General features: G+C 37.9%; 1 protein-coding gene across 5 annotated transcripts in view; it reads right to left on the reverse strand.

Annotated features, from left to right (window-relative positions):
* Positions 1-6549: 6549 nt before the first annotated feature.
* The window catches only part of DYNC1I1 (dynein cytoplasmic 1 intermediate chain 1), a 308363-nt gene continuing 297561 nt past the window's right edge, over positions 6550-17351 (reverse strand). For 3 of the 5 annotated variants that reach the window (XM_036246459.1, XM_036246457.1, XM_036246458.1), the window contains one exon: positions 6550-7467. In XM_036246459.1, the coding sequence (XP_036102352.1) occupies positions 7357-7467 (111 nt within the window). In that variant the 3' untranslated portion in view covers positions 6550-7356. The remainder of the gene's footprint in view (positions 7468-17351) is intronic. The other 2 variants (XM_036246455.1, XM_036246456.1) reach the window with 1 other exon arrangement.

A 17351-nucleotide genomic window follows, 5' to 3' on the forward strand; every position in this document is an offset into this window, starting at 1 on the left:
TTACCTTTTTTTGTGTGTGGGAAGTAGCATAACATCATTTGAAGGTAATCTGTTATTAGTTAAACATGTATACTATCTTACTGTGAAATTACTTAAAATAATGGAGGTCAGCAGAGGTAATACAATACTAAAAATTATTTGATCCATCAAAAAGAAGGCAAGAGAGGATGAACAGAAGAATAAAGAATGAATGGGATCAATACAAGTCAAATACCAATACAAAAAAGGTCAACTATGATAAAAATTACATTAGTTATACATGGACTAACCCCTCTAATTAAAAGGCAGAGACTGTTAGGGTTAAGCTGTTTACAAAAACCACACTTCAAATATTAAAACACAGACATTAAAAGTTAAAGAGTGCGAATGATATCAGCAAAAATTCAAAAGCCTCTCCATAAAAGCAATAAAAAAAATTTTTTTAAAGACCAAACTGTTAAAATCAACTCCTGAGAACTAATCAAACACTTATAGCAACCGGTGGGGGCACTGACTGAAGAAAAATGCAGATTCTTAGAAAGAATAATGAACTTTCTAGCATTTTAATTTACCCTCATCCCAAACCCCCTCCCTAGTCCAGCAGTATCTCTGAATAGAATAGCTCACATACCTGGTACTACAGGAAACAGAAATTACCTCATTCACAAAGAATTCTAATCATTTGTTCTGACCATTCTTGTACCTCCCTGGTAGACTTACCTTTATTTCACCTAACTCCTGCAATTAGCTCAGTGTTAATGCTTCCTGAGAGGCGTCTGGCAATAACATTCACAGGCTAATATCTTAGTTACTGTTCTCTGAGGTAATAAATAACAGTAGTGCAAACAATAGACTAACCGAACACTTGAGAGCCCAAACTCAGGAATGAGATGTCTGTAAGGGCTTTGAATAACTCTGACGTATTCTTGATAATCTGGAAGAACACACACACATACTCAGAACTGTGCACATGATCAGGAAAGACCTGAGAAGACCTAAGCTCTCAACTTCTGCTGACCTTGAGGCTCTGAAAGAACAGGAAATGAGGCTAATGCAGAGTTGCAAACTGCCTGGCTGAGGGGTTAAAGTGCCCCTCAGCACACACATGAGTACTTTGGCAAAGACTGAAAAAGTTTTTGGTTCCATGAATTTAAGCGAGTGCCAATTAATATTACAATTACTGGGTATATTACAATACCCAGTTTTTAACAACAAAAAATATACACATGCAAAGAAACAACAAAGTATGACATATACACAGGGGAAAAAGTCAATAGAAACTGCGCCTGAGAAAGCCCGGACACTGAATTTTCTAGACAAAGACTTTAAATCAGCTGTGAATTAAAAAAATATACTCAATGAATTTATGAAAAAAATGTCTAAAGAACTAAAGGGAAGTATGAGAATGATGTCTCACCAAACAGATTATCGATTGTTAAAACAATTTTTTAAAAGCCAAATAGAAATTTTGGAGTTGAAAAGCACAATAACTCAAATGAAGATTTCACTGGAAGGGCTCAATAGCAGATTTGAATAGGCAGAAGAAAGAATAAGCAAATGTGTACATGGGTCATTTGAAATTATGCAATTGGAAGAACAGAAAGGATAAACAAGGAAGAAAATTGAACACGGACTCGTGGGCACCATCATGCATATCAACATGCATATAATGGGAGTTCCAGACGAGAGGAGACAGAGAAAGAATACTTGAAGAAATAATGGCTGAAAAAATTCTCAAATGTAATGAAAATAATTCATCTACATACTCATCAAGAAGCACCATGAAGTCCAAGTAGGACAAATTCAACTAGAAATAATAAGTATATTTAGCAATGTTGCAAAATATACAAAATAAATTTTATTTCTGAGAACTAGCAAAAAAAATTTAAAAATAAAATAAAATAATAATAACTGAAATATCTAGGAATAAATCTTTTAAAAAAACAGGTGTTCAACCTATACATTAAAAACATTAGTGAGATAAATGAAAAGCTCTATAAATGAAAAGATATGCCCTGTTCATGTACTAAAAGATGCAAAATTTTTAAGATATCTATTTTCTAAAATTGTTATATAGAATAAATGAAATTCCAAAAATATCGAAGCAGTATGGTTTTCTTTTAAGAATATCATAAGGATTCTAAAATTCAGATGGAAACAAAAAAGACCTAGAATAGCTAAAACAATCTTTCAAAATGAGTAGCAAAGTTGGAAAACATATACTACACGATCTCAAGACTTAGTAAAAGCTATAGCAATCGAGACAAGTAGTATTATATAAGGACAAGCTGCTCTATTAAATAGAATAGCAGTCTATGAATATACCCGTAAGTATATTGTCAACTGACTTTTTACCAAAAACGCTAATTCAATTTAATGGTCAACAAGAAAATAACCTTTTCAGCAAATATTTCCAGAAAACTAAATATCCATTGGTTTAAAAAACTAAGCTGGGGAAGACAGGAGGGGGGTGGGAGTGGGAAGAGGGGGATCCATTGGGAAAAAGGGGGGACATCTACATCTGTAATACTTTCAACAATAATTTTTCAAAATGTGGGAATTATGGTAGGAGAAAAGAAATATAAATGTTATAAACCTGAAAAAGAAAAAAACCAAATTTTATTTAGAAACATACACACACACACACACACACACACACACAATAAAATAAATCAGTTTTGACCATTACTTATTCCATACACAAAAATTAATGTAAGATCCATCACAGACCTAAATGTATAAGTTAAAACAATAAAATGTCCAGGTGAAAACATAAGGTAGTATTTTTGTGATCTGTGGCAGGCAAAGTTTTACAAGAAAGAACCATAAAATACTAAGCATAAAAGATAAATAGGGTAAATTGGACTTTGACAAAATTAAAAATTTCTCCATTGAAAATATTTTATTAAGGGAATGAAGTGCCAAGCCATAGACTGTAAAAAATATTTGCAACACATATATCTGACAAAGAACTTATATCTAGACTATGTAAATAACCTCTTTCGATTATAAAAGAGAATCCAATTTTTAAAACTAGCCAAAATTTTGAATAGCTTTTTCACAAAAGATAAATAAGATATGTAAGGATGGCCAATAAGTACTTGGAAAGGTGCTTAAAATAATTAGTCATCAAATATAAGCAAACTAGAGCCACAGCTAGATTGTCTTATACTCACCAAAATAGCTAAAATTAAAAAGACCAGGCCCTGGCGGGGTAGCTCAGTTGGTTAGAGCACCATCCAAGGTGGTGGGTTAGATTTCCAGTGAGAACACATACAAGAAGCGTAAATGAATGCATAAATAAGTGGAACAACAAATCTACGTTTCTCCCTCTCTCCCTTTCTATCTCTCTATCTCTAAAGTCAATTAAAAAAAGAAGGAAAAAAAAAAGACCAATAACACCAGCCACTGGAGAAGCTGTGGAGCAACTGGAACTCTGCTACATTATTGATGGGAATGGAAAATGGTACCACCAGGTGGCAGAACTCTATTGAAGTTTCTTATCAAGTGCAGCAGAATTACCGTATGACCCAGAAATTCTAATCAATATTTCTCTAAGAAAACATATGCCTACAAAAGTAACTGTATAGGAATATTCATGGCAACATTATACAAAAAAGCCTAAAACTATAAATAATACTAACATTCATCAACTGGAGAATGAGTAAACAAATTACAGTATAATCCTGAAATGGGATACTAGTCAGCAATAAAAAGTAACTTATTACTGAAATGTTTTAGCACATGAATAAATGTCAAAAAATTATATTGAGCAAAATAACCCAGGCATAAAATAAGACTTGCTGTATGATTTCACTTATATAAAGTTTAAGAACAGCACAGGCAAACTAATCTATGTTGACAAGAATCAAAATGATTGCTAGAAAGAGTCATGAAAGAATTTTCTATGCTTATTAAAATGTTCTGTATCTTGTTTTGTCTAGTGGTTACCTGAGTGTACATAACTATTAAAACCTGTTAAACTAACAACTTCATATAAGTGGATTTTACTGTATATAAATTATACCTTAATAAAAATACAAAAAACACTTTTTCTCATTTTAATTCTACATATAATTTTTTAAAATTTTTTTCTTTATTGATTTTAGGGAGAGGGAGAGAGAAACATCGATGAGAGAGAACATCGATGTGTGTGCCCCCCCACCGGGAAGAGGGCCCACAACCTGGGCATGTGTCCTGACCAGGAATCAAACCAGCGACCTCTTGGTACATGGGTCATCACTCAACCACTGAGCCATACCGGCTGGGCTCTATACATAATGTCTAATCTTCTTTGATTTTTCCTGCTCTCTCTAATAGGGAACACCAGATGCTTTTAAGCTCATCTCCAGCTGTTGCTGCTGTTTTAAACTTCATATTGACATTGACGTTAGACTTTCAGGGAAACTTAGTTTCACAGATAAAAAGTTAGTTGAAAAATTAGTCAATCAGAAGAATGGCCCTAATGAAAGGGTGAAATTTTGATATATGTGCATGAAGTTTCAGAAACTCAGTGCGTTCAGCGTTCTGGAAAGGAGAAACCATTAGTACAAAGGCCCTATGATCGGGTGATGGTGTGTCAACGAAAGAGTGAGATTGGAGTACTTGAAGTGGATTGGTAAAGATTAGAGTCATTGGTGTAAGATCAGAGAGAGTCAAGTGACTAGTGCTCATGAGCCACTATAAGGATTGTGACTTTTACTCCAAGGGCTATGAAAGCCATTTGGTATGTTCTGAGCTGAGGAGTTCAATGTTGTAACAGCATCCTCATTCAAGTGGCTATATTGAGAAGAGACCGAAGAGGTCAAGGAGGAAGCAGGAAGACAAATTAGGAGATCATTCCAAAAATTCGCGAGACATAATGATGGCTTGGGTTAGAATGGTAACATCTGTATGCACTCCTCCCACGCAGAGCAGGTGCTTGGGTGCACAACGCACACCTCTATCTATTGGGAAATCTTTCCCTTTCTTATCTTTCAAGGTCACCCTTGATAATGGTGGTGTCACCCATTTTCAATTTTCACCCACAAAGTGAGCCAACCCACAGGTAAACCGTGCTCTGACCCTTTTCCCTCTTTTTCAGCTGATCCGACGGAACCCCCCTCCGCACATGTGCCCACATAGGCACAGGAAAGGGGTGCTAGTAAAATCCTGTTGGGTGACCCTGGGCCTCTGAGCTCCTTGTTCACGCAGCTTACTCATGCCTTCTGGCCCTACTCCGATGCACCATTTCCATCTTACAAGGGGCTTCTGCTGGGTCTCTCCAACTTAATGACCTGGTGAGGCTGACAGGGCTCAGTTTACAATGGGCTGTGTGGATGTCTGGTATCTCTGTCTCCCATGGTCAAAAGCTGTTTCTCTTAGGACCCAGTAACATGCCAGAAGTTCTCTCTCAAAAGTGACGTAACTCTTTGCTTTCCTGGCATGGCCTTCCTCCAGAACCCCGCAGGCCACTTTGTAATTTTTCCACCCGGGCTTCCCTAAGCGCACTTCACACCTGTCCCCACCACTGCCACTTCCAGCACCGCGGAACGTGTGTGAGCCCTTGTCCTTACTACCAGTGACTCTGGCTTTGCCTTTCAGCCTCCGCTCATTGAATCACTTAGCATTTGGTCTGTAATAGCAACTCGCGGGTCACTGATTTGTTCTTGACCCTTTAGTGTATGCTTCCCCCCACCCCCAGTACTTCCTTTTTTTTTTTCTCAGATGGAGTAGGAGGGAGAGAGAGAGGAAGAGAGAGAGAAAAACATCGACGTGAGAGGGACACATCGAGTGGCTGCCAGCCACACAACCCAACCAGGGCCGGGGACAAACTGCAACCCAGGTACGTGCCCTTAGCGGGAACCGAACCCGGGTCTCTCTGGACCGCAGGCAGACGCTCTAACCGCTGAGCCAAACCAGCCAGGGCCTCCCAGTACTTCTTATTAAATTGCTTTTAAACCTATTTAAGACACTTGTATTTAATCTTTACAATTTTATTTTCTGTTTACAAAGAATTCCAATGTCTATATACCACGAGGCACTTGGAGATAATGATATCGTTATTTTAAAAATTTTTAAAAAATCTCTCAATTCAAGGAATCCCTACCAACAAAGGACCATGGAAATTCCCTTCCTAAAAAGCTAAAAGCCTGTTTTCAAATGTTTTTCATGACTCAACCGCTATTTATTTTAATTCTCTCTAGGCATGAAATGACTTTTTGAGAAAAAAAAAAAAATTTCATTAAAGTTGTTTATAGACATATTTCCTAGTCCAATAGTAATAAACATATTTCTCCTGGTGTGAATAAAAAAAGCTAAAAAATGAAGTGCGTAGAACGTTTGGTACATGTGCATCTTAACTTGTTTTTCTTACTCTCTGAGGCCAGTTGCTCGGCTGAAGAGATAAGGGAGAACTTGCCAACGAACCACCCACATTCCCTCATAAAAATCAGCCCCGGCTCGGGTTCCGTCCAGCCAGGTCGGCTGCCGTAGTTCGTGATCAACCCCTCCCAGGGCCGGACGCATCTCCCCCACCCCGTCCCAGCAGATTTCTAATCGGGCTTCCCCCAGGCGAGGCCTTCTCCACGCTGGAACATGTCATTGGCAATACCGGTGTCATATTCAGGAACCACAGACTTTTGTCAGCCTGTATTAGCTTGAGTGACAAGTATCAATGGTCAACTGTATTTGAAATATTGTTCAAGTACCTAGAAATAATAGGCATTCAAATTCATTTTGCTCACTGCAGCAAACCTCTCAAGATCTCACGTCCCCGTGGAACCGGCATACTGTAATTGTTATTGGGAACTTAATGTAACCTCAACAGCAGCAGAGACAATACGGTCCTCTCATTATGCACATGCTCTAGGATCGTTTATTTTAATGCTTTCAAATAAATATGTTCCATGCAGCACACCACAATAAATAAGGAGCAGCAATGTTCTTCTAGTAAATCCATTCATAATGTGAGTCACCATGTAAAACACCACATCGCAAGTCTTTGGCCCCGTCCCATAGCGTGAAGCACACATCTGTACCTAATCATATCTGGCTTCATATGGATTTAATAGGACTATGCCAGAAGTGCATGTAAGCACAAATTTAACCAGAGGTTTCCAGCTATTAAATACAGCTACTAAGTAGTTAAAAGGCAACAACTAAACCCGTAAAGGTCTGCTCCCCCCCCCCTTTTATTTTTGGGACAGAAATATAAAGATAGCTGGTGAATTTTGGATTAGTGGGTGGGATACATTTGGAATACTTGGAGCAAAGCTGGCACAAGATGGCACCCGAAATGTCACGGCAATACTGATACTGGAGGGACACTGAACACGCTGGACTTTAGACTGCAGACGCTGAGGCGGCGAAGGGGGCTGGGGTGGCGGCTCACGCCCACTAGGCAGACAGCTCCACGGTGACCTCCTCCTCGCTGTCAGCTCTGTTCGCACGAATCTCCACCAGGGTCCTGGCAAATCGGGTCCATTCGTCATTGTGGGGGACTGCGAGCTGCGAAGGAAATGAACGGGGAATGGTGAGCGAGGTATCTTTGATGAGTAAAAGCCATGACTGTTCCACCCCGAGCTGACGTTTCCCTTGGAAGGTGAAGGGAACCAGATCCTCTCGAGTCCGATGGAATTCTGAAGCGACGCTGGGAAAGTGGCAACGTGAGGGACCACTGTCACTCTCAGAAGCAAGATCGTTCACGTAATTTTGAAAAACGTTAAAAACTTGCGTAAACTACACTATTACGGATAGTTAGCCATGTTAAAGCACTTTTAGTAATGAACATTCATCCTAAGCAAACCAGACGCACAGTGAACACAGCAAACAAAAACTACCTGATTGACTAGGATTTTGAAGTAACTGTGGATTGTCTTTCTGAGTCAGTGCTATTGATCCTTCTTTTAACAGTGTTACTAATGTGCTAATATACATGACAAACATCTAGCTACATATACAAAGAATCTTACTACTGTGAAATAATGCTTCGGCTTTTCCAGCAACATCTTATATGATGCCTATGAATAACAGTAATAGTAGCTACAACTTACTGAGAGTTCTGTTCTAAGGAGTTTACATGTATTAACTCATTCCTCACAACAATCCTATGTAGAGTAATACAGGGTTTCATTTTACAGAAGGAATCAGGGAACAGAAAAGTTAAATCATCTTACCAGGGTCGCAGAGCTAGCAATATCAATGCCAAGGTCATCTGGTTTCAGTATTTACAGCCCTAGCTAGTATGCTATACTGATGCACCAAAAAGAGGGATTTATAAGATTTCCTGAAGAATATCTTCTTCTGTGCACAATTTAGCGAAGAGAAAATTGCCCCCACACAATATGAAATGCATGTAGAAATTTTTGTTAGCTGATTTAAAGGATAACAATTTTTCTACAAAGCTTCCAAAAATGAATTGCTTAGAGAAACCAGGCAAGTGTTTGGAATAGAAAAGAGAATGATTTGAAGATGAGAAGCAGGGTCAAGTAGAAGTCTCGATGGTTTTCGCATAGAATAAAATTGATTTAGAGTGTAGAGCCATTTTCTTGGAGGATTACCTTATAAAATGGTATCATCCATCTCTATAGGTACTAGTGCCAAATGTGCTATCCACATTTTCTATAAACATTAATAACACACATTCATCCCAATCAATATATATTTTTCAAAGTAAAAATGAGGAAGCAAATAAATCCAAGGTTTGAGTTGACTTCCACAGTTGAAAAACTATCCACTCTATAGAGCCAAAACAATTAGAACTTAAAATATTTATTATAGGGGATGATGTTCTCAGATGCTACCTGTCCAAGACAACTTATTAAAGAGTGGCGTCATCATTCTACAAAGGATGTCCTTCAATTAGTGTTCTAGTACTAGGGTTACATGTTTCAAGAATATAATTCTGGAAATAATATACAAGTGGAGGGGGGAGTAAGTTCTACCTATTTTCAGAAATGCTGTACCAATGAGAATTCTCATTTAGTCACATGAATGAGTTTTTGAATGGTTAAATACTTCCTTAGTTACTGAAATGAATCCATATTTGTTTTTAGGCAGACATAAGTTCACAGTAGTATTGAATGACAACTGTTTCCTCTTCACTCAGTCCATTTTCCTGCTTTGAGCTCTTTTCCTAGGTTCTGCTATTATTCATTTTTCTCCTCAATTTTAGAAAACACTGCATTGGGGAAATGAAGTCCTTAGAATGAATGATACAAAAGAGCTAACAAAAAACTAAAGGAAAGGGTTGGTATCAGATCTATTTGAGACAATAGGTCCACTTTTTCTTTTCTCTCTTCCAACTCTTGACCAAGTCCCTCCAAAAAAGAACCACAAACCAAAAGTCCAACAATAGACAAAAAGTAATCACGATAATGTATTTATAACTTTTTCTCATATGAGGTGAGGACCAAGCTAAAGCTAAAGCACCTCCTAACTTATATAACTTTAAATACTGAGAAAAAGCTGGTCTCACTAGTAATACATAGTCTATTGTCCATAAAGATCAATATGCTCTGGGAGTTTGGCTCCCACAAACATAACACTATATATTGGTTATGCTGGTACAAATTTAAGTTAACATATGATGCCATATGTAATGCTTTATTGATATTTACATCTAGAAACCATACACTAAAATAAGAAAATAGGTAAATGTGTTTACATAGTTTCATGTAGTACCATGTACTAATAATAGCAAGACAGTTAAGAAACAATACTAATAAAGATTATGTAACATGAAGGTTTGATGCCCAGATATAGTTGGGGACAAAACTGAGTATCATTTACGACATACAGAGTGGCACATCTAACTTTTCCAAAATAAACTGTATTAAATTTAAATGTTTCTGATAACAAACAAAAATACTCTATAGTGGAACTACATTTGACCTTCCCCACAGGGTTGGAAACAATAGTACTATACTAATACTTGTCTTTATTTATTTATTTATTTTATTTTTTTATCCTCACTCGAGGACATTTTTTCCATTTTGTGTTCAGATACAGTGGGAGGGAGAGAGAGAGAAACATCCACGTGAAAGGGACACATTGAGTGGCTGCCACCCGCACGACCAACCAGGGCCGGGGACAAACTGTAACCGAGGCACGTGCCCTTAGCGGGAACTGAACCCACATCTCTCTGGACCTCAGGCCGACACTCTAACCACTGACCCAAACCAGCCAGGGCCTAATACTTGTCTTTAAAAATATAGATTACCCCTCTCAAAATATTTCTCAGTATTCTAAAGTATCTTGACTTCTTTTCACTTAGTTTGGGAAAATATTAGAAGTTTGTTTTTTCAAAACTCTGTTCTGTCAATTATTTCCCTCTGTAGAATATCATAAATAACATAGAAATGTTAGTTTGCTTTGTTTCACACACACAAAAAAAATTCGAGTTGAACACAATAAAAACACAGATGCTTCCAGAAACCTGAATTGACCTACCTTATCCTCTTATATGTTCTCATCTAGTTGACTGTTAAAATAACCCAAGATGATTGTAATGTAAGATTTAGAAGGTGAACTGCAGACCGCCCCATTTTTAGAATTAAATATCACCATCAGGAAGCACTTTAAGTATAATCTTAGCTTGAATGTGTGAATGTCTCAGGCTGTCCCCACACCCGAAGTAATCGAAGTAATCGTTTTTGGCATCTGAAGTCCTTGCAGGTAAGGCCAAGCAGGTGTCCTAACAAGCACGACCTGCGACATCTCACAGCGCTGGCTGTAACAGCATCTGTCTGGCCGCGTCGGCCTCCTTGCCCTTGGCGGTTCCGGGCTCTTCTCACCGGGTCTCCTCTGATTAGAAATTGTTAGAAAGGAGTCTCATGAGCATAAATGCATTTGAGACTTTCAATCCAATAACACCTCAATCGTTAAGTACGAAAAATCTTTGCTCATGTTTTTTAGTTAAAGAAAAACTCTGCTTTTATGTCCTTCTAACTAGCACAATCCCATCATTATGGACTGAGTACCAACTACACACCAAGTACTATGCTAAGAACTGAAGATACAGCAGTGAATCACTTTGCCATATGACGACTATGAAATACAGATGAAAAATAATTCATCAAAATGTGTGAAAACTGGCATAGGAATGTTTTTTTAAAACTTCACTGACATTCAAAATATGAAGAGCCTAAAATGTACCTTCTTCCAGTGACAACTGCAACATTTCCTGGTCGGTGTCGTGTGTCAAGGAAACAGCAGGAAGCCAATGGCATATTAATGGCATGGCTTCAGCATCTCCGAGTCTCCATCCAGGCATTAAAGACTAAATCTAGAGCATCCCTCTTTGACTTTTCCCCCCTGAAAACAGCAGTTTAAAATAATTTTCAGAGAATTTACATTTGTGATAGAAAAAATATGCACAAGTTTCTAATGGTGATGATTAACTTCAATCAATTAAAACATCTATTGGAAGCTCCGTGAGGAAAACAGCCCATAGTTACGTCCTAAGGAAGGACTCCTAAAAATTGTCCAGTATTGTACTGAACCAAACTGGATCTGGAAATGTTTTCCTCCTTCAGATTCATTGGCCGAAGTCCACATCCTAGGTCAGGATGACTCAGATTTTCCCCCTGCTTCATATGTGGCGGTTCTCTCCCCACCCCCAACCCCATTAGGTGACTGTTTTCTAAAATTCTGCTGAATGTATAAAGCATATTTATGCCTCAAACACTCAGGACTCTGATTCCTGAGATAATAAAATCTTAGCTCTATGAGGGACCATCCTTTATAGATATGATATGACCCGATTTTTACAGCCAAGACCAAAAAGGTAGTTTCTGAGGTAGCAATTTGGCCGTGAGGAGGAGGTAAAATGAACCGCAGATCTGAACTGGAGACACGTCCTGCTCTCTCTCATCTTGGTTCCTGGTGACGGCCAGCCACTTAACCTCCCATTGCCTGGATTGTAAAATGGGGATGATGGTGTCTGACCCATTTATCAACAGAGATGTGGAGAGGATGAGAACAGTAATCTAAGAAAACGCCATGAGTTCATCACGGAATAGTCATACATTCTTCTTCTTCAAACTGTCGCCCAGATTGAACACTTCTAAGAAATGATATGTAAGTGAAAGTTATCAATCATTTGTGTGGTTTGGCTTTCGTTTTCTTTAAGAATTAATGTTTTTGATGTGGGGACGTGCAGGAACAGGGTACGGACCTCTTTTTAACAGGTAGGAAATAGAAGTACAGGATGCTGAATGATTTGCTAAAGACAGCGTAACTTTCACACGTTGTTCTGGTTGTGTGGGGCCATCAGAAGCCCCGCCCTTTTAAGAACTGCCAGCATACCAGGGCAGAAAGCAGGCAGACAGTGATGTGTGTTTGAATGACCTACTAAAAGATTCTATTAATGTTCTAAGATTCTTGGGAAACAAAAGCTCATCTTAATAAAAAGAAGTGCAAAAGTTGTGGGAAAATTCATAAAAATCGATTCTTTTAGTCCCTTTCCTCCCCACTATTTCTGAGGCTGTGTCATGGATCTGTCCCCTCCCCACTGCCTGAGTGAACTGGAAGATTCCCCTGGACGCTGCCCCGCCCCGTCCCCAAGTAGCTCATCAGTCTAACCACTGGGTGTCCTGCCTGAGCTTCTCCTGCTCTTCAAGGGAGGCACAGGCTGCAGAATGGCTGGATTTGGAGAATGGAACAGGGTTGGCTTTTCCCATCTCGGATATCAGTCAGATCACGTGTTCTGTCCCAGCTCTGCCTCGTATTTGCTGTGTGTCCTTAGGAAAAGTAACATCTCTGATCTTCACTTCTTCGTTCGTGAGAAAGGCATTTGAGACCCATCTTCTAGGGCTGTTGTGAATAGTAAGTATGACCCAAAACAGAGCTTAGCACAGTCCCTGGCGCATTGTAAACCCCGAATAAATGATGTAGTTTTTCCTTCTTAATGCCTATTCCTCTCTCCTCCATTTGTTCTTTTTGTTTCCTTTTCTCTTTTCATCCTTTCATTTTCTTCTCTTCACCTGTATCGAACTGCATTTTTTAGAAGTATTGCTTAGATTTTATCACATTTCATTTTTTTAAAAAACCCACGTATATCATTTCCTAAATGGTCACACTTTCGATCAGAGTTAAGTTCATGACCTCAGTGTGGGGAAGGGTTTTTTCCAGATCACAAGACAAATTCTGTCAGATTACTTTTTATTGCTCACCTTAAAAATCAGATCTAAGGTATCATTGTTCTTTGTAAACATGCACCTATGTACACGTATACATACGTATTTTTTATGTTTCAAATATGACTAATGCAGCTGTGTCTAGCGATCTCCTTGTTACAGCACTTTCTGCGGCGGATTTTACATTTTTAGCTCAAGTCGGAAGGCCTGTAACCGCTGAACATGCTGTTATAAAAATCAAATGACTTTTTATGACCAGGGTTACACACACATATCATTCATGTGTCCCTTTTTAAAAGCACCTGGCTACCCATTCTCAACAGTCCCGGTCAAGCCTCCCTCATTTGTTCGTAATTTTAAAGGCTTTATAGTACCTAGCAGCTGATTTTAAATAGCTGCCATATCTGCCCTCATGCCTTCCAGCCCAAGGCTGGGCTTCCTCTGGTTGAAAATATGTCTCAGGCACTGCTTAGTATAAACGTAGGAGAATTAAAAAAAAATTTTTTTTCATAGTTAAGACAGAAAAGTATTCCATCATTTCAGTTTGGTTTCTCAGATACATTGCACACATTAACGTGAGCAGGGCTCTAGGCTTCAGGATAAATATTGCATGGGTGTGTGGTTCCTCAGCATCTTTGTAATCTTTCAATAACACGGAATCATTTAAAAAAAAAAAAAAAAGCCCAGGATGATTATGTTAACCATTAATTCCAAAGAGATGCACAATTCATCTCCTGCAGCACTGTAACCTAAGTATGAAAATTTTCTGTTAGAAATGTATCTTGCAAATGACCTTTTCACTTTAATACACATTTGGGTTGTTTTTTGTTGTTGTTGTTGTTAGTGCATTTACGGAAACCAAGGAAGCGAACGTGGGTTTCCGCAGAACCGCTGCTAAACCCCTTTAAGCTCTAAAAGCTTTTTTAAAAGTACAGTTACTAATGGCACCCCAATTCAGGGGATCGTGGAGTTACTGGTATACAAATGCACGTCTGTGTTCAGAGGAAGCCTATACTTTTTAGGGCAATTCCCTTTGCCACACACACAGATGGAAGCAAAGTGGGAGGTAAGAAGCAGTGAAACAGCCGCTGGAAAGACGGAGCACGCTCGGTCACATAAATACAGCTCACTGCAGTTAACTCCTGGGAGAGGCCAGCATCACTGTAACAATGGATGAAACCACGGGCCCACATTCCCAGCCAGAGCGCAGTACACAGGAGGCATAAATGTACTACAGTGTTCTACCGCAAAAAGATACACTGTGTGGTAACTCAGTGTTTACAGCAAGTTTAGGGAAAGTCCAGAAAGTAGAAGTTACATTAATCTCCATTCTGGAGCATCTGCTATTAACCGGTCAGCGGGTTAAAATTGCTGTGAAATTCGGCAGCATGCTACCCTATAGTAGCCTGATGATATCCGACTATATTCGATTAAGAAAGAATTTCTTTTATCTGAAAATCCTTCTAAGGGAACCCTCCTCCCTCCGCCCATGAAGCTTGAGATCTCTCTGCCTGAATCTCTTCCTTGCGTTTTTAAATGAGTGGTTGACTTTTATAGCATGTTTGTTCGAACAACACTTTTAAAAAATCCATTACCACCCAATTAAGGAAAGAAATAAAGGTAGGATATAAAAGTCAAAAGTAAATAGTAACAAATATGGGTCTATATCAATTTCAATAAGCCGGCAAACATCGAAGGAAATAAACTGTTAAACACTATACTTAAAAAAAAAAAAAAAATGAACCCTCAAAAATATTCTTCATGTTAAAATTTAGCATTATAGGAAGCATAACAAAATTTAGAAGTTTTTACTTGTGAAGGAAAAAAAATCACACAACTGAAGAAGAGTGAATTCACTAAGCTTAAAAGATGATCTTGTTCACATTTGTACTAAAATTGTATCACCCTCCTTTCTTCAGAGATCTTTTAAGCATTTTTTTTTCCTATTACTTGGAGCAATCTATTTCTCTGTCTGAAAGATGGGGGAAATGCTAACAACATTGGTTTATGGGCAATAATGAAAAGTAAACTTTTTCAACTTAAATTACCGCTCTTTTTCCATAACACGAAGACCAAGAAAATGACAGGAAAATGAAAAAGTATGTGCTACTCAAGCTGATCTGTCACATTAGCGGACTAAACACATATTCCGCCTCTTCCTGATATTATCAACTATAGGCTTGCTAGTAAGTTTCTAGCCACCACTGCATTGAAGCAGTGTTGACAAAGAGAGGGCTTATTGACAAACACCTTAAAAACATTTACTAAGGTAATAAAAGAAATGTCATTCCCTTCTACTGAATGTTTGGGCATAAGAGAGGTATTTTTATAATGTATTTCATGATTTACCATATCTATAGTGTCCAAAAAAAGCACAATGAAAAGGCAGCATTTTTCCAGTGGTTTGATAACCATTTGAATCAACTGTTAGGTTTTCATTACACTAGTGGCCAATTGCTCACTTTTACAAGCACAGGAGGGGAGAAGGACTGGGAGAGAGATTGGAAGGAAAGACAAACACTCTTTTCTGAATGTATTTTCTATATATCCTTTCCTGTGCAAATACAGTTAAATGGATTTATTTTTCCTATCCATTAACCTATAGCCAACTTGGAGGCTGCATTCTGAATGCTTCACACAACTAAGCTTTCCCTTCACCTTCAGTTTTCACATGTAAAACTTTCATTCACCCAAATATTCACTGGGCGCCTGTTCTGTGCCAGGCACTGTGCTAGACCAGGATGTGGCGATGAAAAAGACAATTGTAAGTTTCCACTTTGAGTATGTTTCTAATTTCTAAAGATGAGAAATTCTACTGGGGAGTGAGATTGAACAAAGGAAGTCTGCCAAAGTGATTTTGTTCCCCTGAATCGAAAGGGTGGCTAGTTTTTAGGATACTAGACGTTCACTTGTTACTTAAGGGTCCTTAGTGCTAAGACAAATAAACATAAAAGATTTCATCTACATGTTGAGAAACTGTTGGCTGGCCACGAGGAGACGGATCTCAGGGAATGAACCGGCCAAGAAAGTAAGAGCGAGAAATGTTTCTATAATGTTCAGCTTTGAGGTTCTCAAAATGATAAATAATTCATGTTCTCGAATGTAAAAGATGTTCTTTCAGCTGACATTCTCAAAAATTCATGCAGACCTTCCTAAGCAGATATTTGATTTCTTCTTCTGTTTTAGATATATGTAGCACACACACACAGAAGAGACAGACAACCCTCCGCTTCCACCCAGGTCAGTGTCAATCTGGACTCACAGATGACTGCAGCAGTTTGTGCTCTGCTGGTCTCAGCTGTGATTGGAGGCTACAGTTCTAAGCAGCAATTTTTCAAGATAAAATTCAGCCGTTTCGAAATTCTAAAACTAAACACAATTTTGTCAGCCATAAAAAAATTAACACTATAATTAGCGACTGCTTCAAAATCCAAACTGCTATTGAAGATGACAGTTTGAAACCACGGAAGAAGCATAGAAGATGATTAATTATACAAACTGGCAGTTGTTTCAGAAGGTTTATATTCATAGGCCATTTGCCACCAAAATGGGAATACATGAATTTCATTGACTATTGCAAATTACTGTGCACACAATAATTTGGTTTTTATAAAATTAAATATTAGGGTTTTCTTTTCATTGGATCAACTACTCCATACTACATAAAAGTCATAAGTATTTTCTTATCAATTAAGAAAAAAAAGTGGCTTGAAAAGATATTAATTCTATAAATCTATTTTTATAAACTAATGCTACCTGAATAAGCACAGTATTTATATAATAATCAGTTTAATCATGGTCTTTTACATATATAATTATCAAAATGAAAGCCATTGCAACTACATCCACTATAAGATGAATAATTATAACATTAATTGGAATAGTGTTTTTTCTTTTCATTTTTTAATTAAGCACTTTTCCTAGAAGAAATAAAGTTAATGCTAAAATTGCAATCTTACTTTTTAACCAAATTATTTCATTTCGAATACGTGTGATTTATTATGACAAGGAAATGAATTAATATATTATTTCAAAGTAGCATATTTTATGTAATTATATTTATTAGCACCCTAAAGCTGCCCATACAAATATGCCATTGTGCTTTCTGACTTAACTGCACAGTGACTGTAACAAACTGCAAAAACTGAAAAGTGCAGTTGAGAATTCTGATGTTTTATTTCTCAGACATCAGATATCTAGATATTATCAGCAGAGCCAAGTATATGCATTTTGGGTTTTTATCTAGGCATCTGG

The sequence above is a fragment of the Molossus molossus genome, unplaced genomic scaffold (assembly GCF_014108415.1).
Source record: "Molossus molossus isolate mMolMol1 unplaced genomic scaffold, mMolMol1.p scaffold_m16_p_7, whole genome shotgun sequence".
Taxonomy (NCBI): domain Eukaryota; kingdom Metazoa; phylum Chordata; class Mammalia; order Chiroptera; family Molossidae; genus Molossus; species Molossus molossus.